This window comes from Pipistrellus kuhlii, unplaced genomic scaffold (genome assembly GCF_014108245.1).
Source record: "Pipistrellus kuhlii isolate mPipKuh1 unplaced genomic scaffold, mPipKuh1.p scaffold_m20_p_5, whole genome shotgun sequence".
Classification (NCBI taxonomy): domain Eukaryota; kingdom Metazoa; phylum Chordata; class Mammalia; order Chiroptera; family Vespertilionidae; genus Pipistrellus; species Pipistrellus kuhlii.
Genome location: NW_023425551.1, coordinates 46,241,305 through 46,268,899, shown reverse-complemented (window position 1 = coordinate 46,268,899; position 27,595 = coordinate 46,241,305). Strand labels below are relative to the sequence as shown.

General features: G+C 38.2%; 1 protein-coding gene across 11 annotated transcripts in view; it reads right to left on the bottom strand.

Moving 5' to 3' along the window:
• SNX14 (sorting nexin 14) overlaps positions 1 to 27,379 on the bottom strand; it is a 60,638-nt gene extending 33,259 nt beyond the window's left edge. The window contains exons 1-8 of one of the 11 annotated variants that reach the window (XM_036413884.2): positions 27,084 to 27,379; positions 19,222 to 19,342; positions 18,039 to 18,115; positions 17,880 to 17,958; positions 12,198 to 12,259; positions 8,858 to 8,945; positions 6,810 to 6,894; positions 925 to 937 (exon numbers count right to left, since the gene is read on the bottom strand). In XM_036413884.2, the coding sequence (XP_036269777.1) occupies positions 925 to 937; positions 6,810 to 6,894; positions 8,858 to 8,945; positions 12,198 to 12,259; positions 17,880 to 17,958; positions 18,039 to 18,115; positions 19,222 to 19,342; positions 27,084 to 27,280 (722 nt within the window). In that variant the 5' untranslated portion in view covers positions 27,281 to 27,379. Of the gene's footprint in view, positions 1 to 924; positions 1,082 to 6,809; positions 6,895 to 8,581; positions 8,601 to 8,857; positions 8,946 to 12,197; positions 12,260 to 17,879; positions 17,959 to 18,038; positions 18,116 to 19,221; positions 19,343 to 27,083 lie in introns of those variants that run through there. The other 10 variants (XM_036413878.2, XM_036413877.2, XM_036413879.2 and 7 more) reach the window with 10 other exon arrangements.
• Positions 27,380 to 27,595: the final 216 nt, after the last annotated feature.

Genomic DNA, 27,595 nt, shown 5'->3' with positions numbered 1-27,595 from the left:
TCGATTCCAGTCAAGGGCATGTACCTGGGTTGCGAGCACATCCCCAGTAGGGGGCGTGCAAGAGGCAGCTGATCAATGACTCTCATGGATGTTTCTAACTCTGTATCTCTCTCCATTCCTCTCTGTGAAAAATCAATAAAATATATTTTTAAAAAAAAAAAAAAAGTTTTTGCACAGCCCTGGATGGTTTGCTCACTGGATAGAGCGTCGGCCTGTAGACTAAAGGTTCTTAGATTCGATTCTGGTCAAGGGCACATGCCCAGGTTGCAGGCTTGATTCCCAGTGGAAGGCTTGCAGGAGGCAGCCAATCAATGAGTCTCTCTCATCATTGATGTTTCTATCTCTCCCTTCCTCTCTGAAATCAATAAAAATATATTTTTTTAAAAAGATTCTGCACAGCAAAAGAAACCGTCAACAAAATAAAAAGACAACTCACTGAATGAGAGAATATATTGGCCAAAGATACATCTGGCAAGGGGTTCATATCCTAAATTTAAAAGAACTTATAAAACTCAACACCAAAAGAACAAATTAAAAAATGGGCATAGGACCTTATTGGTGTGGCTCAGTTAGTTGAGCATTGTCCCATGCACCAAAAGATCACAGGTTTGATTCCCAGTCAGAGCACATGCCCAAGGTGTGGGCTCCATTCCCAGTGAGGGGATGTGAAGGAGGGAGCCAGTAAGTGATTCTCTCTCATCATTCATGTTTCCATCTCTCTCTTCCTCTCTCTGAAGTCAATACCGGTAGAAATGTATTATCTGACATTTTAAATAAAAGACCTGATAAATTATATTTTTTAAAATAAAGTATTCATGTCATAAACTAACCTCAAGTTTCTGTGTATTCCTACTATGATTAAGAATAACAATATTCATATGGCATGGTTGCAAATAATGCTGACATTTTCCAGTCTATTTATACCTGCAGTCTGTTGCTTTAGGAGGCAAAACATAAGGGAAAAGTAGTTCAGTAAGTTTCCTTAAATAGTGTAATTCATCCCTTCGACTCCTCAAGGCCACATGAAGCTCTGGACCATATTCTTCTAATGCCGCTTGCTGTAAAAATTCTGTATTTTCCACTACAAATACAGATAAAAAATAAATATTGAAATAAGTTAAGCAGCATTAAATAACTTCAGCCATTTCCACTAACAAAAAATCATTTAATATAGTCATTCTTTTCCTAGTCATTCCTTTCCTATCCTTCCTTTCTTTCCATTATGTATTCTACTGAGAAATTGTTTTACAATCAGGATATAAAGAAGTAATTTTCCTTTTGGCTAGAAGTTTTTAAATTTTGCAGTAAAAAAAAACAAAAACAAAAAAGCCTTTCTCCTTGGCAAACAAGAATTTGAACTTTGTCATTACTATACAAGTCAGAGTAAACAAAAGCAAATGGGTTTTTTTTAAGGGGAAAAAAATTTTTTTTTAAATTTTAAAAAATTTCCAGCATACACAAAGCTTTTGTTATCAAATGTACATCCTCTGCAAATACAAAAAAAAAAAACAAACAAATAAAAAAAACACCTCCTTAGCCAAAACTGGTTTGGCTCAGTGGATAGAGCGTCAGTCTGTGGACTGAAAGGTCCCAGGTTCGATTCCGGTCAAGGGCATGTACATTGGTTGCGGGCACATCCCTGGTAGGGGGTGTGCAGGAGGCAGCTGGTCAATGTCTCTATCATCGATGTTTCTAGCTCTCTATCCCTCTCCCTTCCTCTCTGTAAAAAATCAATAAAATATATATTTTTTTTTTTAAACTCTCCTTAATATTCTTGTTGTCTCTGTTTTTACACCAGTCATTCAGATAATCCTTTAAAGTAATTATTGTATAGAAAACGGCTTCCTTGGTAAAATTCCATATCTTATGCCCAGAATATAAAGACACAAAAGTACAGAACTCTTTTAGGTGGACTCCATGAACAGATAGATTAGTTAATAAATATTAACAGATGATAAAAGCTATATTAAAATGAAGATTTCTTAAAAAGTCAAGCACTAAACCAATATTTTTTTAATATATTTTATTGATTTTTTTACAGAGAGGAAGGGAGAGAGATAGAGAGCTAGTAACGTCGATGAGAGAGAAACATCGACCAGCTGCCTCTTGCACACCCCCTACCAGGGATGTGCCCGCAACCAACGTACATGTCCCTGACTGGAATCGAACCTGGGACCTTTCAGTCCGCAGACCGACGCTCTACCACTGAACCAAACCAGTTTTGGCCAATATTTTAAAACTTAAAAGTAATTATATTGCTACTCCTTTTTACAGCACTCAAAAGCCTGGGAGAAAATGCATAATTATTACTGAATTAAAATTATACCAATGCTTCATATATAAAAACATTCCCAAGATCCATGGAAGTACTTACATAGAAAGAAAATGTCAATACAGAGTGGGGGGAAAGTAGGTTTATAATTGTGAGTATGTGAAACAGTTTATTTTTTTTATTATTATTTATTAACTAGAGGCCCAGTGCACAGATTCATACACCAGTGGGGTCCCTCATCCTGGCCTGCAAGGATTGGGCAGAAACTGGCTCTCCAACATCCCCCAAGGGGTCCCAGATTTCGAAAGGGCAAATCTCAGGTGATATACCCTGGAATCAGGCTCCCTCCTCTCTGGTCCTAGCATGTCACCTGAGAATCACAGTTGCCAAGTCACCGCAGCTTGGCAGCTCCTGTGTTGAGCATCTGCCCCCTGGTAGTCAGTGTGCATCATAGCTACCAGTCAGACGGTCAGTCAGTTACTTGGGGTTTTATATATATAAGTTATTGTATTATTTTCCATATGAACAACTGTAAACCTACTTTGCCCTACTCTGTGTAACCCTACTCTCAAAAGGCAAATTAAGGAGAAAACACCAAGAGAAGAGGATAAATATGGATGAAGAGGAAAACCTTTAATTATTCCCTAAGTTAACAACTGTGAGGCCAAAGATTTAAAGAACAAATTTATGCACTGAAGAAATGAAAAATCAAAAAACTAACAACCATTTTTGCAATTCTAATTTACTGAAATATTTAGAATACCAGGACCTTTAAATAAAATAACAGTCCTTATGAATTTCAGTAATTACAATGTTATCACTCCAATCTAGCATTTAATAGGGGTTTTTAATGTGTTTTTATTGATTTTGAGAGAGAGAGAGAGAGAGAGAGAGAGAGAGAGAGAGAGAGAGAGAGAGAGAGAGAGAAAGAAACACTGAACACTGATGGGTTGCCTACCACATTCACCTGACAGGAGAACCAACCTGCAACCCTGGCATATGCCCTGTCCGAGAATTGAATTGGCAACCTTTTGGTGCACAGTACAATGCTCAACCAATTGAGTCACACCATCCAGGGTGATTTTTTACATTGAGAACCACTTTTTACATGAATAGCAGCAAATTAGCAACCCCTATTATGCAAAGACTCAACAATAAATTTCAGTCATACTGGTGTGTCTATAAATGTAAAATATTTTCACAGAGATAAAATAATTTGAGGATTTTATTAAACTGATCAATTCAACTAAAAAGGACTCAATTTACTCATAGTCTGAGTTAAAAGTATTTGTCTTTAGAACAAAATAAAGACTATGTTAAAAACTTTTCCCATACAAAAATCTACACACAAATGTTTATAGCTCTATTCATAATTGCCAAAATTTGGAAGCAACCAAGATGTCTTTCAATAGATAGATAAACAAAATGTGGCATATCTATACAATGGAATGTTAGCAATAAAAATAAATGAGCTATCAAGCCATGAAAAGACATGAAGGGAAATTAAATGCATATTTGTAAATGAAAGCAGCAAGTCTGAAAGGCTACCTACGTAACTCCAGCTATATAATGTTCTGGAAAAGGCAAAACTGTAGTGACAGTAAAAAGATCAGTAGCCTTAGCCAATTTTGCCCAGTGGCTAGAGCACATGTGTCAAACACAAGGCCTGCGGGCCAAATCCGTCCCGCCAGGCCTTGCAATGTGGCCCGCACCGCGCTGTCATCACTGCACTCTGCTGCGTTTCCATCACAATGACAGTTTATGACTGTTCAGTAAACCATTCGGCCCACGATTTAGGCTGGATTTTAGATTTTGGCCCCTTCTCTGATTGAGTTCAATACCCCTAGGCTAGAGCATTAATCTTTGGACTGAAAGCTCCTGTGTTTGATTCCTGATCTGGGCACATACCCAAGTTGCAGGCTCAATCCCCAGTAGGGGGAGTGCAAGAGACTGCTGATCAATGACTCTGTCTCATCATTGATGTTTCTTTCTCTCTCCTCCCTCCCCCTCTCTCTTCTCCTCTCTCTAAAATCAATCTAAAAAAGAACAAACACTAATGAAAACTACAGACTTCAGTAAATAATTATGTATCAAAGTATATAAAAGTATATAAAAGCTTAAGCAACCATTTGACCAGTAGCTATGTTGCACACTGACCACCAGGGGGCAAACGCTCAACATACAGGCATGGAACAGAATGATGAGTCTCAGAGGGAAAAGGGGAGCGGGGAGGGCAGAGAGAGATAAACCAAAGATCTCACATGCATACTAGAGGCCTGGTGCACAGAACCGTGCTCTGGTGGGGTCCCTCAGCTTGGCCTGCAGGGACAGGGTAGAAACTAGCAATTTGACATCCCCCAAGGGGTCCTGGATTGTGAGAGGGCACAGGCTCAGCCAAGGGACCCCACCAGTACATAAATCCATGCATCAAGCCTCTCTACCAACATAATACAAGATGTTAATAAAGGGGAATAAAGGGGGTATATGGGAACTCTTTATACTTACTGCTCAAGTTTTTTGTAAATTTAAAACTTTTCAAAAAAAAATTAAGTTTACTAATGAAAAAAAGTCTTATTCTCTATATTCTATTTTTATAGAGGTTTCTTTCCTATGCTCTTTAGTAAAATAACTTAAACAAAATGGCTACAACAAAGTTACTATCTTCTAGTGTGTTTTTGCCAATTACAGGACAAGATTTTAAAAGTTAATTTTTTATTTAAGAATTACACTTATTCAAACTCTTCCAGTTTTTAACTATGTTGAAGTAAAACTATTTTTATTTGTTATAACATTGTAAGATAAACACAGAAAACATGTTTAAAAATATAATTTGAGCCCTAGCTGGCTTGGCTCAGTGGACAGAGCATTGGTTTATGGACTGAGGGGTCCCATGTTCGATTCCCAGTGAAGGGCACATGCCTGGGTTGTGGGACGTGTGGAAGGCAGCCAATTGATGATTCTCTATCATCATTGATGTTTCTATCTCTCTCTCTCCCTCTCCCTTCCTCTCTGAAATCAATAAAAAAAATAAAACACACACACACACACACACACACACAATTTGAAATGTTTCTCATACCTGAGGAATGATTCACACCAAAGAACAAATAAACTAATAATTTACTTTAATTTCAACTCTGCCTAGGACATAATTTCCTCAAATGTACTCTGACTATATTCACTGATATTCTAAGGAAGGAAATATGAGCTTCATGCTCAAATGAGTTTGGGATGCACTGCATTAAACAAAGTGAAAGCTATTTCCTTGCTGCAGGACTACTCAGAAACCTAGGAATGCTAGACTTTGGTATCCCTCACAGGGTATTTCCAGAAGAGGAATACAATATGTAGGAATTAACAGAAAATATGACCATGAAACCACTTCTACATGATCATCTTACATAGAATAGTATTCTGTAGAACATACTGAGAAAACACTGACAAAGAATACCAAATGCAAACAAAAATAAAATCAGTTTGGCAAAGAAGCAAGAATATAGCAAGAAACCATTTCATTTAAAAAGAAACATTTCAGCTTGACCTAAGAGCAAGAGAATTCCTAAGTGAAGATTTCATCCTTTCAACCAGAAAAAAAAGTTTGCTGAACATGTACTATGTGTAAATCATAACAGTATAAAGGCCAGGACACCCCATGAGAAACTGCAAATAGGTCATCCTGGCTAACGCACAAGCCTCCTATATAATAAAAGGCTAATATGCAAATTGATAGAATGGCAGAACAATTGGTAACTATGATGCGCACTGGCCACCAAGGGGCAAATGCTCAACACAGGAGCTGCTCCTGGGGGTCAGTGGACTCCCACAAGGGGGGGGGGGGGGGGGTTGGATTTGCAGCTCAGCCAGAAGCCGGGCTCACAGCTGGTGAGCGCAGCAGTGCTAAGGATGTCCAACTGCTGGCTTAGGACATTCCCCAAAGGTTCGCAGACTACAAGAGGGCGAAGGCCAGGCTGAGAAAACCCCTGCCACCAAGTGCATGAATTTCATGCACTGGGCCTCTAGTACACAATAAAAGACAAAAACAGATCAACATATTCAATGATATTTAAATATACAGTTTAGACTCTACAGCAATCATTAATTTTGGGTTAGTAGGGAGGTACCATATAAGAATAGTAAAGTTAACACAGTAGCAGTATATAGGATAGACAGCACATAGGGTGGGTAGTTTATAGGCTAAGTCAAAATTATGAAATCATTAAGAAGAAATGGTGAAAAGAAGGTGAGATATACCATAGAGGAAGCAATGAAGGCAACAAACAATTATCCTATATAACTCGAGAGTAATCAACCCTATATCTAAAAGTTAACTGTATTTTCATTTTCATAGATTGTTGAATTTTCACAATCACTTATATGATTAACCAACTATTAAAAATTATCTCAGGTTAAAAGAGTACTCTCGTAGCACTTGTGAATATGTATGTTAATGTATAAGTACTCATACTTAGATATTTAAGATGAAAGTTGATATATAAAAATAAAATCACTCAAACTTTATAATAAAAAATTATATTACCTTTCTGACTGGCTTTAACTATCACTTCTATATGCTTCATTGCTGCTTTTAATAGTTTCTTGGTTATAATAGACGGTATATCCACCTAGAAAAATTCAACATTAAAATAAAACTTTTAAAATAATTATCACTAAGTTACAATGACAAAAACACTATATATATTTAAGATAGGAACACATGGTCTTAAAAATAAGATGTTATTATTTGGAATCTTTCAAAAACTTAAAGAGCACTTTATATTCTTAGATCATAATAGCTATAGCTTTAGAAAATTTTTCTACCACAGTAATGAAACTATCTTAATATGCATGCCCTATATAATAAATTTTTCTCACAATATTTCTATTCATGGTTTATTTCTTTGATGTGTTTTAAATGCTTTCAAGGAAAAATCTTGAGGCTATAAACTTGTGTTTACTAAGGCTAACTGAAAATAAATTTTTCATTCTGGAAACTAGTAACTATGGTAGGTTAGTGGGAGAGGATTGAGAGCTTATATGAAAACACATAAAACAAAAAATAACTAAAAATAAATTGCAAATAAAATAAATCACCAAAAAGCAAGTTTCTGGACTTTGGCATTTGACAGGCTTTGTTTTCAAAATGGAAAAATGCCATATGTATTATTTTTCTAGCCCCTTTCACTTGACTACATGAGATAAACTCCCATGAAAATAAGTATTATTCTACAAAAGCATTTTTCATGGCTGAATTTGATTAATTAATGCTTGGATATCTTGGTTTGTGGCAGTTACTAATTAATCAAAATCTTAACGTTAAAAAAAGAGTTTTTCATTATACTGAAATGAATTCTTGACATACATTTTTATATAAACTCTGATTATTTCTTCAAAATATATTGTTGGAAAATTGAATTAAATTTGGGAGTATAAACATTATTAAATATTTTAACAAAGATTTCCAAACTGCCTTCTTGCATATGAGTTATACCAATTTGGACTCATACTTGCTTTGCCTGTTTCCCCACAATCATCATTTCTAGATATTATCACTCTTTTATCTTTCAGGGGTAATCAATCGATGTTTCTATCTCTCCCTTCTCCCTTTCTCTCTCTGAAATCAATAAAAATCTTTTTTAAAAGTCTATTATTTTAAATATATGTATATTAAGGTATAGTAAGGTATCTTATCAAAAAGCTAATTTGATGAGACAACGTAGTTTAAGTATTCATTGGCCATTTTATATTTTTTCTTTTGTAAACTGCTTATTCATATTTTTTGCATATCTTTTCGATAGTGGTTGACTGTATTGTTCATTTCTTAAATGTAGAGAATCATTCAACAAGATTTATCTTTATTTTATACTAGTAGAGACTCAGTGCATGAAATTCGTGCATGGGAGGAGGAAGGGTCCCTCAACCCGGTCTGTACCCTCTCCAATCTGGGACCCCTCGGGGGATGTCTGACTGCCGGTTTAGGCCCAATTCCACCTTGGGCTGGCACTGGACAGCGGTAGGCGCCATCCACAGCTTGCCTAAGGCTCAGGCAGCCACTGCAGCTTTGTCAAGAAGGACATCAGATGATCATCCAGAAGATGTCTGCCCTAATTAGCATATTAACCATTTTATTAGTATAGATACTAATGGGAGAGATATTATATACTAATTTATTGTCAATATATTAAATTCTACAGTAGACAAGTATGTGTGTCTACAACTAACACACTATAAGAATATATCTGTAGGCAAAGACCCAAACATATACAAAATATGGCTCAAATGCCTTTTTAAAAAGTAGGTCATAATAATTACCATTTACACAGTAAATTCATCAAACTGGAACATGACTTTTTCCTATAGTTGTCTTTTCATTTCTAACTGCCACAAACCAAGATATCCAAGCATTAAAGTAAAACTTATCAATGAATCTTAAGTGATCCATTCATTTTTTGAATCTAAAAAAATGAAAAGTGAAAAAAGAAAACACAAATATATACAGTATAGGATAAAGTAAATATAAGATTTTTAAAACTCTCTTTAGTAATCTTAAGGCCTCAAATTCCCAAATTTCTCATTATAAACATGTACCTTGTGAATCCTTCGAATTAAGACAGATGCAAAAAAACGTAGAGTTATCCTCAGTTCATCAACAAAGGACTCATCATCTGTTACATCCCTTCAATTGAAGAGAAAAACAAGAATTTAGAAGTCCAGAGAAATATACAGTTTCACTTTCTAGAAAGCAAAGAGAGTCTAGAGCTTCCTGGGTTTTTCCATTTACTTATGTTATTTTTCTTTTGTTTCTTAACAAATAACACAGTACATTACAGAATAAAAGACAAATATATATATATATATGAAAATAAACATCTCCCATAATTCTAGTACCAAAACAATCACTATTAACTAAATTGAAGTATATATTTCCCTGTAGACATCCATAATGTACAGTCATATTTTTACAGAACCAAGATAATTTTCTAAGCAGCATCAAAAATTTTCTAAGAAGCAAAACCGGTTTGGCTCAGTGGATAGAACGTTGGCCTGCAAACTCAAGAGTCCCAGGTTCGATTCCCGTCAAGGGCATGTACCTTGGTTGCGGGCACATCCCCAGTAGGGGGTGTGCAAGAAGCAGTTGATCAATGACTCTCTCTCATTGATGTTTCTAACTCACTATCTCTCTCCCTTCCTCTCTGTAAAAAATCAATAAAATATATATATTATTTTTTAATTTTTCTAAGAGCCCTAGCCGATTTGGCTCAGAGGGTAGAGCATTGGCCTGCAGACTGAAGGGTCTCAGGTTCGATTCCAGCCAAGGGCACACGCCCAGGTTGTGGGCTCAATCCCCAATAGGGCACATGCAAGAGGCAGCCAATCAATGATTCTCTCTCATCATTGATGTTTCTATCTCTCTCTCCCTCTCCCTTCCTCTTTGAAATCAATAAAAATATACTTTAAAAAAAAAAAAAAGATAAACAATCAAATCAAAAAATGGGCAAAGACCTAAACAGACAGTTCTCAAAAGCAAACATACAGAAGGCCAAGAGACATATGAAAAAATGCTCAAAGTCGCCAAAACCGGTTTGGCTCAGTGGATAGAGTGTCGGCCTGTGGATAGAAAGGTCCCAGGTTTGATTCCGGTCAAGGGCATGTACCTTGGTTGCGGGCACATCCCCAGTAGGGGTGTGCAAGAGGCAGCTGATCGATAATTCTCTCTCATCGATGTTTCTAGCTCTTTATCCCTCTCTCTCTCTCTCTGTAAAAAAATAATAAAATATATTTTTTTAAAAGAAAATGCTCAAAGTCACTAATCATACAAGATATGCAAATCAAAATAACAATGAAGTACCATCTCACACCTGACAGAAAGGCCATCATCAACAAATCAACAAAAGACAATTGCTGGTAAGGATACGGAGAAAAAGGAGCCCTCATGCACTGTTGGTGGGAATGCAGACTGGTGCAGACACTATGGAAAAGTATGGAGTTTCCCAAAAAATTCAAAATGGAACTCCTATTTGACCAATAATCCCACTTCTAGGAATATATCTCAAGAAATCAGAACTACCAATCAGGAAGAATATATGCACCCCTATGTTCATAGTAGCACAATTTACAATAGCTAAGATTTGGAAACAGCCTAAGTGCCCATCAGCAGATGAGTGGATTTAAAAACTGTGGTGCTTCTTACACAATGGAATATTACACTGCTGTAAAAAAAGAAAAAGAAAAACTTTTACCATTTGCAACAACATGGATGGAACTGGAGAGCATTATGCTAAGTGAAATAAGCCAGTCGGAGAAAGATAAATATCACATGATCATACTCATATGTGGAATATAATGAACAACATAAACTGATAAACAAAAATAGATACAGAGACATAGAAGCATCAAACAAAACGACAAACCTCAGAGGGAAGGCGGGAATGGGGGAGTGGGGGGAGGATAAGAGATCAACCAAAGGACTTGTATTTATGCATATAAGCATAACCAATGGACACAGACAGTAGTGGGGTGAGGGCATGTGTTGGGGGATGGGAGCAGGTAGGAGGAGGTTAATGGGGGGAGGGGGGGCGGGGAGAAGAAAACATATATAATACTTTCAACAATAAAGAATTTTTTAAAAAATATCCCAGGGAAAGGAATATTACAGCATCAATAGCTATACTAAGGAAAAATACATACTTTAACATTTAGAAATACAGATATATTTTATGTCTAAAGAGCCATAACATGATAGGTTGGGGAGAGGAAATTTTTACAACAGGATTTATTTTATAAAAGGACTCTCACCATTAGCTTTACTTAAATAGCAAATGCCTCATACTTAAGACAGAATCCAACATAAAAATTAATTTACAGAGCTTTTCAGAAAAATATAAAACATAAACTGGGTGTTAAATTTGTTTTAACACAAATTTATGTTAAATACTATAGATCAATTTAACCACTAGCATTTTTAATTAGAAAATTCAAAATACATTAAATCAATATAAAATTAGGGTAGGTGTCATTAAATATTACATCTATAAGTCTTATAGGTATAACTGTTCAATATATAACTAAATATCTGGTGCTTCTGTAAGAAAACATGTATTCATTTTTTAGATCTAGACTATTTTCTATCGATATATTCTGCAAGATATAGAACACTTATACATCTATGGCACATATGAAAAATTAAGTTACTTTTAAAAAGTCTTACTATTATAGGAAAATTATCTTTCAATTTAATGAAACATGAATATAATTTTTTCTTCTAAATATATAATTATTTCAAATATAAAAAGTATTAAATCATGTATTATATTTAAGAGTAATAAAAAATTCAACAAGTTACTTTTCTTTCAAAAAGTGGCCTAAGATTTTTTCCTCTTTGCTATCACTAAATATTTTTTTAAATATATTTTATTGATTTTTTCAGAGAGGAAGAGAGAAGGCTAAAGAGTTAGAAACATCGATCAGCTGCCTCCTGCACACCTCCTATTGGGAACGTGCCCACAACCAAGGTACATGCTCTTGACCAGAATCGAAACTGGGACCTTTCAGGCCACAGGCCAACTGAGCCAAACCAGCCAGGGCACTGGCACTAAGTATTAATTGACTTCCTACATCAGTGGTTATTAACTGGGGCCAATTATGTCTCCCAGGGTAAGACTTGGCAATCTCTAAAGGTATTTTTGGTGGTTACAACTAGAAGGAGGAGGGAGGGCTACTAGTATCTGGTGGAAAAGACCAGGGATTCTACTAAATATCCTTTAATGCACACACAGTACAGCACCTCACAACAAAGAATGTCTTGGCCTAAAATGTCAATAGTGCCAAAATTGAGAAATCCTGGCCCACGCTAAAATACATCATTAGCACATTTCACTTAATGGTCTTTACTATACTGAAGGGAAAAGGTATTATAGAAAGAACATACCTGTACCACGGATAAACAAAGTTTTCCAACACTAATTCAAGAACCTGCATAAAAATAAAAATCTGCATAAAAATTATGTTCTAAAGAAAAATTAAGTAAATTCTGGGAAAATAAGCTACTAATATATATTGAGAACCAATTTTGTTAGCCCAATTATTAATATCATATACATGACAAAATGCCTATGTCAACCTTACATGGTGGTTGTGATGATCAAAGAGAACATGAGAAAACACTTTGAAAACCATAAAACTCCATAAAAAAGAGAGCTCTTATTAGAATGACATACACATTTCTAAATATTCCCATAATGAAAAATTTATTTTAAAAAACTTTAAATTGGCCCTAGCCGGTTTGGCTTCAGTGGGCAGAGCATCAGCCTGCGAACTGAAAGATCAAGGGCACATGCCTGGGTTGTGGGCTCAATCCCCACTGATAGACTGCAGGAGGCAGCCGATCCATGATTCTCTCTCATCATGAATGTTTCTACCTCTCTCTCCCTCTTCCTTGTTCTCTGAAACCAATAAAAATATTTTTTTTAAAAAAACAAAAAAACTTTAAAATTGTTCCTGAATCTGAAGCTTCACTGAACCAAGAAAGATCTTTGGAAAGAAGGAAAATAATAAGCTACTTTTTTGTATTTTTTAAAATATATTTTATTGCGTTTTTACAGAGAGAAAGATAGTTAAAAACACGATGAGAGAGAAACATCGATCAGCTGCATCTTGCACACCCCCTACTGGGGATGTGCCGCAACCAAGGTGCATGCCCTTGAAGGGAATTGAACCTGGGATCTTCCAGTCCACAGGGCGAAGCTCTATTCACTGAACCGGTTTCAGCTGTTTTTTTTTTTTTTTTTTTAAATATATTTTATTGATTTTGTACAGAGAGGAAAAGAGAGAGATAGAGAGTTAGAAACATCGATGAGAGAGAGTCATCGATCAGCTGCCTCTTGCACACCCCCTACTGGGGATATGCCCGCAACCAAGGTACATGCCCTTGACCGGAATCGAACCCAGGACCCTTCAGTCCCCAAGCCGATGCTCTATCCATTGAGCCAAACCGGTTTTGGCTGTATTTTTTTTTTTTTTTTTGGCTGTATTTTTTTAATATATATTTCTATTGATCTCAGAGAGAACACAGAGGGAGAGAGATAGAAACATCAAGATGACAGAGAGTCATTGTTTGGCTGCCTCCTGCCCATCAAGCCGCAACCCAGGCATATGCCCTTGATCAGAATCAAACCCATGACCCTTCAGTCTGCAGGCCAACACTCTAGCCCCTGAGCCAAACTAGCCAGGGCCTTTTTTGTGTTCTTAACTCTCTCTGTAAATCAGTATCCCTAGAATAAAATGAAGTAACAGGTAAATAACTTATTGGACCACTCATCTGCTGATGGGCACTTAAAGGGGTCAAAATTAGGTGTCAGTGATTCCTTTGAAGTGAGGATAGTGACTAGAAGGGAGCAAGAAGAAACTTGTAAGTTGCCCAATGCTGATTACACAGATATATTTACTTTGTAAAAAATTTAGCTGCACAAGTTATATTGAAAAAGTAACATAACAAACCCTGTATATTAAACCTTCCATTTTTTGACCTGCAGCAGTGGGCAGTAACTTTAAAAAGCAGCAGGGAGGGAATGAAACAATGTGCCCAATCTGACTATCTATAATTATAAAAGCCTAAGTGACTGTTAGACTGTTTGACAGTGTATGATGCACACTGACCACCAGGGGACAGGCACTCCAACCAGTAGGTTTAACTTGCTGCTGGGGTCTGGCCAATCGGGACTGGGCAAGACGGGACATACACACCCTGGAGCCCTCCTGTGGTCCCTCCCCAGTCAGAGGCCTCGATCGGCCCCAATTGGGACTGGGCAAAATGGCCCCAGTCAGCAGCCAGATCAGGGGACTGGGTGAGATGGGCCGGATATGCCCTGGAGCCCTCCTGTGGTCCCTCCCTGGCCCCGATCATGCACCTGTGGAGCCCCTCGGCCTAGCCTGTGCCCTTTCACAATCCAGGACCCCTTGGGGGGATGTCTGTAGGCCAGATCGAGAGACCCCATTGGTGCACAAATCCATGCACCAGGCCTCTAGTAAATCTATATACCTTCGTTGACAGCAGTAATGAAGGTTGTGGAATCTCTAAATATTAAGACAACCAGATTTGAATTATTTTACTACAAGAACTGAACATTGGTGATATCAGTTGGAATATAAACTGAGATAGGACACAGAGAGGAAATTACAAAATTTACCATTAAATATTTAGTTTTACTCTCTTTCCCAAGTAAGACCAACCACCAAATCCCACAGATTTTACATCCTAAGCAGCTCTTTTCAGGTCCTCATCTCACCCCTATATGTAGCAATAGCCTCTAAACTGGTCTCCCTCCTTACAGGCTAGCTCCCATCCCCAAACCCCATAGAGCTGCCAAAGTGACCTAAAACATATATTTGACCACATCACTTCCCTGCATGAAACCCTCAATATACGAAACCACAATACATCAAAGCAAGAAAAGAAGCTACACTGGTTTTTGAAGAGACAGAGAAAGCTGCATACCAGCAATAGTTATCATTTATTTCCTTTTTACCTCCACTGCATCCTATAAGTCACATCTAAAAATTCTAGTTGAAAGTCACTGGCTTCCATGATCAATTAAACTTCTCCAGCATGGCCCTTTAAGTCTTTTGATTATCTTATTTCTAAATGGTTATATAAAAACTGGTAAGACCCTAGCCAGTTTGGGTCAGTGTCAGCCTGCGGACTAAAGGGTCCTGGGTTTGATCCCAGTCAAGAATACCTGCCTCGGTTGCCAGCTTGCTCCCCAGCCTTTAGTTAGGGTAGGTGGGGGAGACAACCAATCAATATGTCTCTCTCCCATATCAATGTTTCTCTCTCTCTGTCTCTCCACCTCCAGTTTACTTTCTCTAAAAAATCAGTGGAAAAATATTCTCAGGTAAGGATTAACAGAAAACAAAAACTAGTCAAAAACTAAGCCAGACCTCAGTTTTAGAATGAGTTCTGCTACCAACCAGCTATGAAACTTGAGAAAATCACTTAAACTCTCGAAACCTCAGTTTTGGTTAAATAATCTATTAATAGCACCTACTTCATAGGTTGTGTGATTACATGAAATAATGCAAGTACAGTGATTAGCACAATGCCTATATAGTAAATTATCAATAAATATTAACTATTAGAATATTATCTCTCTTGCCTAGCGGTTTGGCTCATTGGACAGAGTGTCCGCCTGTAGACCGAAGGGTCCCAGGTTCGATTCCAGTCAAGGGCACGTACCTCGGTTGCAGGCTCCTCCCTGGCCCAGGCCCTGGTCAGGGCACGTGCAGGAAACAACCAACTGATGTGTTTCTCTCACATCGATATTTCTCTTTGTCTTTCCCTCTCTCTTCCACTCTCTCTAAAAATCAACAGAAAAATATCCTCAGGTGAGAATTTTAAAAAAAAAAAAAGATATTTGTCTCTTTATTGTCCACATCATGCTTCACATTTTACCCTCCAGTTTATTGAACATTGTTTCAAAGCCTCTCTTTCCTTTCAAAAGCTCTTCCCAAACCCTGAAATACCTTTTCCTACACTATCAGTCTGGAAAACTTCTAATCAGACTTCCTGACTGCCCTTCTCAACACTTTATGCACTTCTTCCCCTGTACTAATAATACACTTTACACATTTGTTCCACTATTCCCTGCATTACATTATACTGTAATTACCTGTTTATATGGGGAACTCCCCTCCTAGACTGAAGTTCCTAAAAGAAAGGAACCATACCTTATTTCTCTTTTCATTCGTATGGCCTAGTCCAGCTTCTGCCTATATAAAAACATCTTAAAATATGTTTTTTAAATTTCAAGCTAATGTCCTGACTGGTTTGTCTCAGTGGATAGAATGTCAGCCTGTAGAATGAAAGGTCCCAGGTTCAATGGCCTGTACCTTGGTTGCGGGCACATCCTCAGTAGGAGGTGTGCAGGAGGCAGCTGATCGATGTTTCTCATCAATGTCTCTAACTCTCTATTCTTTTCCCTTCCTCTCTGTAAAAAAATCAATAAAATATTAAAATATATTTTAAAAAATAAATAAATTTTGAGTTAATATTTATCAAACACCAGTAAGTGCCAGACACTAGGTAAAGAGCTCTGCTAAGTTTCCTCTTTTTTTTTTTTAATAAAGAAATAAATGAAATGTCAAAGACATAAAAAATACTCTTGCTAGAAGTCTTGTCTTCAACATACTTCAAATCAGCAATCTCCAACAGAAATATAATGTGAACCACATATATTGTTTTATTTTATTTTTTAATCCTCACCCGAAGATATTTTTCCAATGATTTTTAGAGACAGTGGAAGAGAGAGGGAAAGACAGAAACATCGATGTGAGAGAAACACATCGATTAGTTGCCTCCTGGCCCAGGCCAGCGAGGACCATGCAACCAAGGTACCTGCCCTTGACCAGAATCGAACCCTTTAGTCCACAGGCCTACACTCTATCCACTGAGCCAAACTGGCTAGGGCAGCGACATATATAATTTTAAATCTTCTATTAGCTGCATTTTAAAAACAAAACAGTTAATTCAGTTAATGATATATTTATTTAACCCAGTATATCCAAATTTTATGATATATTTATTTAACCCAGTATATCCAAATTTTATCATTTCAACTTATAATCAATAAATTTTTCATTCTTTTTTTCCTTACTAAGTCCTCAAAATCCAGTATCTATTTTACACATACAGTACATTCCAATCATTCCAAGTGTTTATTGGTAGTCACATGTGGCTAGTAGCTACCATATGGGATAGCACAGTCTTAAAAGTGCTGGAAAAAACTTTACAGTGGAAAAAGTCACCAATATCACCCCAATACATTTAATTTTAAAAAAGATCTTACAGAAGAAATAGAAGGGGGAAAAAAAAACGCCAGGAGTTTGGCATTTATGCAGCAAACTTTCAGCCATAGCAGGATAAAAAACTGGGATAAAGGATAATTAGGCAGGATTCAAATATCTAAAGCTATTCTTCAATTATCATTCAATTTAATTCAGCTACCAACAATGTATCTGGCCCTGCACTTGGTGCTGGGAACAAATAAGACCCAATTGCCTGCCTTCAAGGACTTGACTGCTTCCTCAGATCAATGAAGAAACATGTCTTTAAAATAAATAGCTAAAATATATAATATGGTCCCAAAAAGGTACATATAAAATGTTGGCTTGAAGCAAGATAAGAGAACACGCTTTCTATTCCCAAATTATGCAGAAACAGTGAAAAATATCCCCTCTTCTCTATCCTTGAGCTAGTCAAAACTAAGGTCATAATTCAGTAACATACACAATTTCCTCCCTGTTGCTCAGGTCCCTCATTTTTAAATTGCAATTGCTTATTTCTACTGCCCTATCCTAAAAACGACTGTTTATAAAAGTAAAGCAATAACTAGGTTAAATAGTACATTTTTTTGGCTAAAATGTCCATTTAAATTAGACATGGGATCCAAAAACATTTCTAGCTTATCATTCAAGCCCAAAATTTCATAATAATCAACTACCTAGCCAGGGATTGATTAGGTAGAATATATACTGAGATGTTCCATAATTAAATTTTCCATAGGAATTTAATATTTTCTCCTTGAGTATATGTGACAATGTTAATTAAATCAGTTACCTCTGAGAGAGATGCATCAACCTTGGAAGAAATTTTCATGTCTATCCATGGCTGGTAGTTTTCAAGGAGCAAGGAAGGCCTAAAGAAAATCATACGATTTAATTGCTTGCAATCCAAAATGTAACTGGAAAGAGCAAGAAATAAAAATATTTAACTTACCTATGTCGTTTACATTTCACTTTACCACAAACAGCACAGCTGCGACCTTGAGGAAATAATTCTTGAAGTCCTAACTGCTAAAAAAAAGGAAAATTTGGAAAGGGGAAGAGGAAGACGGAAATTTGTCTTTACTTCACTTATCATCTTGACAAAAGAGAATCCATTTTTCCAAATCTTATTAATTATTGTATGAATTCAGAGGGCTTTTTTTTTTTATTATTATCTGCTTTAACACTAAAACCATTCTTTATAATAAATACTACATGCTAACCTAAATAGACAACAGAGAAAAAACACCTTTATAATACTTAAGCCTAGTTCCCAAGGTTATAATTCAAGTTAATTTTTAAGATCACTTATAAAAAAAATCAATCTATATTTAAAAATAATAGTCTATGGCAAAAAGTATAAAAAAAAACTATTTTCTATGTGATAACTATTAAGGTTACAAAGCACCTCTTTCAGCTGTTTTCTCTGCATATAAATACCAATATACCCGAGATGAGGAACTGCATCAACTTGAAGAATTATCAAGTAAGACTTCAAGATATTCCACTAAATCCTAATCTACATACTAGGGACTTTGTCTACCAGAGATAGATTTAATACACTACTATCTTTATCAAATTTCAGAAATACAAATTATTTTGGTTAAGCAAACTGACTAATTATTTCACTGTTTGTTTCTATGAAACAAATATTTAGTAAATTAATGGGGTTGAATTAATTGTGCCTGTGCCTCAGAATCACCTTGAAAACTTTTTAAACAAGTATTGATTATAAGGCTATTATAGAACTATTCAATCAAAATCTATAGGGCATAGTAATCTTTATTCTTAAGGATTTCCCAGGTGACTCTACAATACAAACAACTTTGGGAACCTCTGTTTTTATTTATTGTCCTTATAGTTAATATGCAGTTAGAGAACACGCTGAAATTGCAAATCTCAACTTTCTGAAAATTTTGTATTTTCTTTTTATAGTTCCTCTTAAGAGAACTGTAGACTTTTAAAAAATAGACATATGTAAATTTCATTTTGAAAATATTCTGATATCTTCCATTATGTAGCAAATATATATATATATGTTTTTAATTACCACTTTAACATGTTTTCAATAATAATATCAAACAGCATAGGATCAGACATACTGACTTTTATAAATAAGAACACATAAATTTTACCTTGGGTTTGTATTTTATTGTGAAGAGCATATTCGGTAAGAGAGAATCAGGTCCTAATGAGCAGTAGAAAGTGACAACTCCAGCAACAAAGGACCAGAAGATCATTAAAATATGAAGATACCTTAGAAATAAATAAAAATAATTATTAGAACCAAAAAAAATAAAATAACACTACGTCGTCCCTTCATTGATTTAACAAGTATTTATTAAGCACCTGTTATATTAGATTGAAGCAATTTCTCTAATCATGATTTTCAGGATTGTATTTGTCAGCTATAAGAATCACAAAATGTATGCTATCAAAAGAAAATTTCATTCAAAGTATAAAGAAGCATATTTTTAAAGTATATAAATGTCTAATCACTACGTTATACAACTGAAACCAATATACTGTATTGTCAATTGTAATTAAAAATAAACTTTAGCCGAAACTGGTTTGGCTCAGTGGGTAGAGCATCAGCCTGCGGACTGAAGGGTCCAGGGTTCGATTCCGGTCAAGGGCATGTGCCTTGGTTGCGGGCACATCCCCAGTAGGCAGTGTGCAGGAGGCAGCTGATCGATGATTCTCTCTCATCGATATTTCTAACTCTCTATCCCTCTTCCTTCCTCTCTGTAAAAAATCAATAAAATATATTTTTTTAAAATAAAATAAAAATAAACTTTAAAAATAAATAAATAAAATGGAGGAAAAGCTTAAAAAATAAAGTATAAGGAAGTATGAATTCTCACTATTTCATAATTTGGTACCTAAGTTGTCATGTTTAACTAGCCTATACTACATTCTTCCAGAATACCTTCTAATAATATTTTACTATTCATATCCCACCAAAATTCTGATTTTGCATTAAATAAAAAAAGTAACTTATGGAGTACCTACTTTATTCCACCTAGTACTAGGCCCTGGGGCTATAGTAGGAAACAGAAGTGCCATGGTATGTATTTGCATGGAAAATGCTGTGTAATATGTGAAACAAGTGAGTGAGTGCAATATAATGTGATCATGAGTTTTATATTATGACAGAGAAAGTACGCATGATATCGGAACAACTCAGGCAGAAGACACAGCCCAAAACTGAAAGGACAGAAAATTCTTTCAGTGAAAGAAAGTAATGTCTATGGAAAAACTAAGAGTGAGTAGTAGAAAAACAACAGAAGAGCATAGGGTTAGAGAAATGAGGGTGTGGACATGAAGTAGGGGGATTCAAAAGAGATAACTAAGTATGCTAAGCACAGTTATAAGGAAGAAACTGCTTTAAGATGAATCTAAAAAAAAAAACAAGCAGAAGCCAGATGATAATGTCATAAAATAAGTCATGTTAAGGTCTCAATACAGGCAGACCTCACACTGCGTAGTTCTGATACAGTATTCATGAATTTCAGTTACCATGATTTTATGAAACACCAGCCCCTAACAACATAGTTCAAATTCTAATTATCATATTATGTTTAACTATGAGTAAATGCATTAAGTACAAACTTTTGTGCTGGCTCTTCAGTCCACAAATCATTAAGTAGTGAGAAGAGAATGAAAGCTAGTCCACAGAGAGAAGAAAAAGGAAAGTGAACAGCCACTGCATCATCTAAGTGCTCTCTCACTCAGCATTTAAAACATAAACAGCGTTACCACCCACTCAAAAAACAGACATGGCTTAATGAAATACAAACCCCTCAGACTTTTTCTTTTTTTATGAAGCACTCAGAACAGTGTCTGGCACATGTGTCTTTGGTTTTTTTGTTTGTTTGTTTTAATATATTTTATTAATTTTTTATAGAGAGGAAGAGAGAGGGATAGAGAGCTAGAAACGTCGATGAGAGAGAAATATCGACCAGCTGCCTCTTGCACACCCCCTCCCGGGGATGTGCCCGCAACCAACGTACATGCCCCCGACTGGAATCGAACCTGGGACCCTGCAGTCCGCAGACCGAAGCTCTACCACTGAGCCAAACCGGTTTCAGCGAAACCCCTCAGACTTTAATGGTCCCTTTCTTTCTGGTCACAATTCACCCTTATACCTTATTTTTCTCCCACTCCTTTATAAAAGCTTCACTCTAACCAAAACAGCTTTCTTGACATCAAGCTATTTAAAACAAAACAAAACAAAAAACAGTAACCATCATGCTGTTGTCTGTATTTGTGAGTTTTTGTCTTTCTCATGTCATCTCAATAAATTTATGTCTGGAAACTAACTCAAGTTACAGAGGCATTCACAGAGAAAATAATGAAATGCATGTCCACAGCTGCTTATCGAAAATCATTTTGAGCCAGACAGATACAACTCAGAATTCTTACTTTTTAGGATTCTTAAACAGTGCTATACTTCATATTTCATATAACACCTCTATAAGATCTGATTCAGTACTCCATAATCAGATATTAATATTTTGCCATAAAACATTAGCAATAAGAAAAAAGTTGGAAATAAAAACTGTAAGTAGTCTCATGTCTGTTTAGGTCAAGTTTTGTCATTAAATGTAATTAATTGGTACCAAACTTAGGGAAAAAGTTACATCTTCAGAGCTTTTTTGATTTCAGAATTACAGATTAGGAATTGTAGACCTGCATTGGATAATAAACACTGCATGCAAAGTATGTGGGCTATAAGTAAGACAAGCAATAACTAAGGCATTATTCAAAAAGGAAACCTATAGCTTTAAAAGCATTAACCCTGTGGTTCTCAAGTAATGGTGATTTTTCCCCTCCAGGGGACAAGTGAGACATTTTTTATTGTCACAACTATGGGGAGTGAAATTAGGGTGGGGATGCACTACTGACATCAAGTAACTAGAGGCCAAAGCTGCTGTTAAATATCTTATAACAGGACAGTCCCCACAACAAAGAAGTATCTGACCCAAATCCAACAGTGTTGAGATTGAGAAACACTGCATTAATCAGAAACCAAAAAAATACTGAAACCCAACAACCTTAGCATTCAGAATATGTGTGTGTGTCTGGGAGGGAGGACAAATTCAAACTCATAAAAAGAAAAGGAAAAGGAAAGAGAAGAACAAATCAACAAAGTAGGTAACAGTGACAAGAGATAATAAAAAGTAGGTTGGTTCTTTGGAAGAATTAATAAAATATGCAAGCATCTAACTAGATCCTACTGGAAGTTATTAGGTCACCAATTATTCTAAACAGTGGTAATTAAAACAGTAAGAATTTATCCTGCTTTTCCAATTTGAGCTGCCCTTCATTGTAACTAAACAGACCTATTAGTTGGAGTAAAGCAATTCTAGTTTTAAAAAGAATTCAAATTTAAAAGTATAGAAGGAATGAAAGAATGAGAAAATCATGTTGCAACCTATAATAAAGTAACTGATTTATGATATAAATAAGTTGTAAAGCGAAATAAAAAGTTTGTTTTGGTTTTTGAAAGTTTGTTTGACCCTGACTGGAGTGGCTCATTTTGTTGGAGCACCATCCCATGCACTGGAAGGTCAACGGTTCAATTCCTGATCAGTTCTGTACCCAGTCATGGCGCATACATTGGCAACCAACTGATGTATCTTTCTCACATTGATGTTTTTCTCTCCTTTCCTCCCTCTTTAAAATCAATAAAAATAAAAATTGTTTTATAAAAAAAAAGAACATTTGTTTGACAACCTACCTTTAAAGGTATTAGCTACCACTACCTGAATCCACAAAAAGTGCGGCTACTCCCGCTTATGTGGAGTAATCCTCTGATGTGACATAATAGAATGTACACAGCCTAGCTGAAGTATTCTTGCATCCCACCAAAAACATCTACATCTAATTGAGTCTACAGATCTAACACACTGTCTACAAAACATATGAAGGTGAAAATAAAAAAATAAGACAACCTAAGAAAACCATCAGCAAAATACAGAGAGTGAACAAAATGACCCAGTTTCTTCAACAAGTCAATGTCGGAGGGGGGGGGGGGGGGGGGGGGGAAGCATGTGAGAAAGAATGTGGAGGAATGTTCTAAATCAGGTTAACAAACTATGGCTTGTGGGCCAAATGCCACCTGCTTTGATACAACCCTTGAGCTAAGAAAGTTTTTACATTTTTAAAGGGTTCTTTAAAAAAGAATATGACTCTAGCTGGTATGGCTCAGTGGACAGAGTATCAGCCTGTGGACTGAAGGGTCCCAGGTTCAATTCCAGTCAAGGGCACATGCCCGGGGTGTGGGCTCAATTCCCAGTATGTGGTGTGCAGGAGGCAGCCGATCAGTGATTCTCTCACATCATTGATGTTTCTCTCTCTCCCTCTCCCTTCCTCTCTGAAATCAATATATATTTTTTTAAAAAGAATATAGAACAGAGACTTCATGTAGGCCACAAAGCATAAAATACTTACTGACACTACATAAAGTTTGCCAACTCTTGTTCTAGATTATGAGATTCACAAACGTTTAAGAGATGTAGCAACCACATAAAATGAATCTAGTTTAAATCCTGATACAACTGCACTTTTCTCTAAGTTATATATAAAAAAAATTGAAGCTAAATCATAGCACCAATTTTACAGTATTGTAATGATATATGAAAGAAAAATAACTACTAGCATTTAATAAAAGCACGCTCTATGTATGGAGCACCATTCTAAGCACTTTCCATCTTTCCATGTATTAATCTACTTAATCATCAAAATAACCATGTAATGTAGGTACTAGCATTACCCCATTTTACAGATAGGGAGACTATGACAGAGAAAAGCTAGATTACTATCCAAAGTCATGTAACTGGTGAGTAGAAGGAGTCGGAATCAAATTCTCACAGTCAAGCTTCAGTCAGAACTTTCAAACACAATTTATTGTGTTGAGACAATTTGAAGCTTGGGAGGGAGGAAGGTAATACAAAAAGGACCGTGTGCCTAAATGCTATATTTGCCGTATGTATTATTAGACATTTGTGATCTTTTGCCTAGTACATGTTGTCTCAAAATGAATGTGCCTCCTTTGGTGCACAGCTTAAGGATGAGGAGGATAAGCTAGTCCTTCTTTTAAGTAGATACCTCAGTCAATTTAATGACTTTCGATTTTTTAAAAAATCATTTATTGAAAGTATGTACTGAGCAGATCTTTCTATTTCTTTTATTTCTATTGTTATGCCCAAATGTTTTTGTTTTTGTTTTCTGAGTAGATTTGCCTAGCACTTTTCCACTCTCAGAAGAGGCCATATTTTCTTTATAACAATCTTTCAAAAATGGTCTAAGCATACATGTTTGTATGTATATGTGAATAAACACATATTTTTTAAAGAAAAGCAAACAATACGCTGAAAAGCTCCAGCCAGTGTGAACTCAGTGGTTGAGCATTGACCTACGAACCGGGAGGAAACGATTTGATTCCCAATCAGGGCACATGCCCAGGTTGCAGACTTGACCTCCAGTGGGGGGGGTGCAGGAGACGGCCACTCAATGATTCTCTCTCATCATTGATGTTTTCTCTCTCTCCTTCTCCCTTCCTCTCTGAAATCAATAAAAATATATTTTAAAAAATAATAATACACTGAAAAGTACACTATATGCACTTCCTGCACCTTCCAAAAGCTTTTTCCTGGAAAAGAGATACCTTAATCATTCTTTTAGACAAGACTAATGTTTAAAATCACTTTTGCTGATTACAAGGACAACAAATGGAAAATACCAAAAAGTGTATGCAAAATCAATTTCAGTCAAAAACCCAACCACTCAGAGATAACATTAGTTCCTTCTTCCTTTGCATAATACAAACAATGATACAGGGTACAGATTATATGGTATGAAAATCAGATCGTATCCTAGGACTTCTTAACATAGAACACTATGTATAAGTAGACACCTCAGAAATCTAGTTCAACTTGCTCCTATGTGGTTGTCCTACAGTGAAGATCAAAAACGACCTGACTCCAAAGGATATAAAAGGTAAATGAATCACTGGACAGCCAGCCAGAGTGGCTCAGTGATTGAGCATGCACCCAGGAGACCACAGTGGAATTCCTGGTCAGGGCACATGCTCAGGTCTCAGGCTCCATGTCCAGTAAGGGGCAAGCAGAAGGCAGCCAATCAATGGTTCTCTGTCATTATTGATGTTCCTCTCTCTCCCTCTCCCTTCATCTCTGAAATCAAAAAAGATTAAAAAAAAAATTATTTTTTAAAGATGGAAAAAGGGGAATAAATGGTGATGGAAGGAGACCATCTGTGTGTAATAGAATTGTGCACCTGAAACCTATAAAATTTTATTAACCATAAAGAGTACAGTTGATTGCATGTTCAAAACAGAGAAAACATCGTGCACATGCTGTCGCTGACAACTCTCAGACTCCTTTCCACCAAAAGCATTCTGGACCTAATTTTAAAGGAAAAGTTCTCCTCTCCTGCCTATTTCATCGCTACCGTTTCTAGAAAAAGCAAAATGACAGAAATCTACACGTTCATTTCAGGGGCAGGACCTTCCAATTTCAAAACGTCAACTGAATTTAGCAATTTTAACTCTCGGCCTTCTCTTGAGAAACATTCTAGAGATGTTGAGATGGGAAACTAATTTGCTTCCTGACTGCAGATCAACAAATCTTTGTACCCAGCAGCAGAGATCAGCTGTAAGAGGTGTGTGTGTGTCCCAATGCACAATGACAGCTCGGGAATCTGTAAGGGGTGTGGGTGGTGGTTGGGTGGGTGGGTGTGTGTGTGTGTGTGTGTGTGTGTCTCCGGTGTGCAGTGACAGCCCGGGAATCTGTAAGGGGTGTGTGTGTGTGTGTGTGTGTGTGTGTGTGTCTGTGTCCCGGTGCGCAGCGACAGCCCAGGAATCTGGAAGGGGTGTGTGAATGTGTGTCTGTGTCTGTGTGTCTGGGTCTGTGTGTATGTGTGTGTGTGTGTGTCCCGGTGAGCAGTGACAGCCCGGGGGGGGAGGGGGGGGGGGTGTCTGCCTGTGTCCGGGTGCATAGTGACAGCCCGGGAATCTGCCTGGGTGGGTGTGTGTGTGTGTGTGTGTGTGTGTCTGTGTCCAGGTGCGCAGTGACAGCCCAGGAATCTGGAAGAGGCGTGTATGTGTGTCTGTGTCCCGGTGCCCAGTGACAGCCCAGGAATCTGGAAGAGGCGTGTATGTGTGTCTGTGTCCCGGTGCCCAGTGACAGCCCAGGAATCTGGAAGAGGCGTGTATGTGTGTCTGTGTCCCGGTGCCCAGTGACAGCCCAGGAATCTGGAAGAGGTGTGTGTGTGTGTGTCTGTGTGTCTGTGTGTCTGTGTCCCGGTGAGCAGTGACAGCCCAGGAATCTGGAAGGGGTGTGTGTGTGTGTGTCTGTGTGTCTGGGTCTGTGTGTATGTGTGTGTGTGTGTGTCCCGGTGAGCAGTGACAGCCCAGGAATCTGGAAGGGGTGTGTGTGTGTATGTGTGTCTGTGTCTGTATGTATGTGTGTCTGTGTCCCGGTGAGCAGTGACAGCCCCGGGGGGGGGGGGGGGGGGGGGTCTGCCTGTGTCCGGGTGCACAGTGACAGCCCGGGAATCTGCCTGGGTGTGTGCATGTGTGTGTGTGTGTGTGTGTGTGTGTGTGTGTGTCTGTGTCCAGGTGCGCAGTGACAGCCCAGGAATCTGCGACCGGACCTTGAACCCTCCGCGTCAGCTGACTGCACCGCCTCGGCGCGGTCTCCCTCCGGCCGGAGTTCCCGGTTTCCCCCCTCGGGAAAGCGTCGAAGACGAACCAGGTTTTAAGAAGTGAGAGACCAGATAGGAATCGATCGGACCGGCTGGCCTTGGAGACGGGGCCTGGGGAACCGGCACTTGAGCAGAGCCCTCGCCCGCACTTCCGGGCCCCGCCGCCCGGCCGGGCTCCCCGCGGCGGCCGCCCCCAGAGGCCTCGCAGCCGCCCGGGTCCCTCACTACGCAGCCTGCGGCCCCGGGCCCGGGGGCACCGCGGCGTTACCTGTTGAGGAGCAGGGAGGCGGCGCTGAGGCAGAGCAGCAGGAAGCAGAAGAGCGGGTACTGGCGGCAGATCTCGCGCCCCACGTCCAGCCGAAGCCGCTGCCTCAGCTTCTCCGCCATGGCCCGAATCCAGGGCACCATCGCCACCGGCGGCGTTGGGGCTGAGCTGCTACAGACTGAGGTCGAGGCGACCCCCATTCACCTCCGCGCCTCCGCCCGCCCGGCTGCCGGCCCGCCGGCCGACTCCCACCGCCGCCGACCGGCGGACAGTCCCGGGGCTGCGGATGCCCAGGCCCCGCCCAGGGGCCCTGCTGCGCGTGCGCGGCCGCCGGCCAAGCGCAGGCGCACCACGTGCCCCAGGGCGTCCCCCGCGCCTGCCCCCGCGCGTGTCGCCGCTCCGCCCTCGCCGGCCTCCCAAAGGGGATCCCGCACCTCCGCGGCCGGCCCGGAGGAACTGCAGCCCCCCGCAGCCACCCGGCCCTGCCTGCGGGATACCTGGAGCTCGCGGGGAGG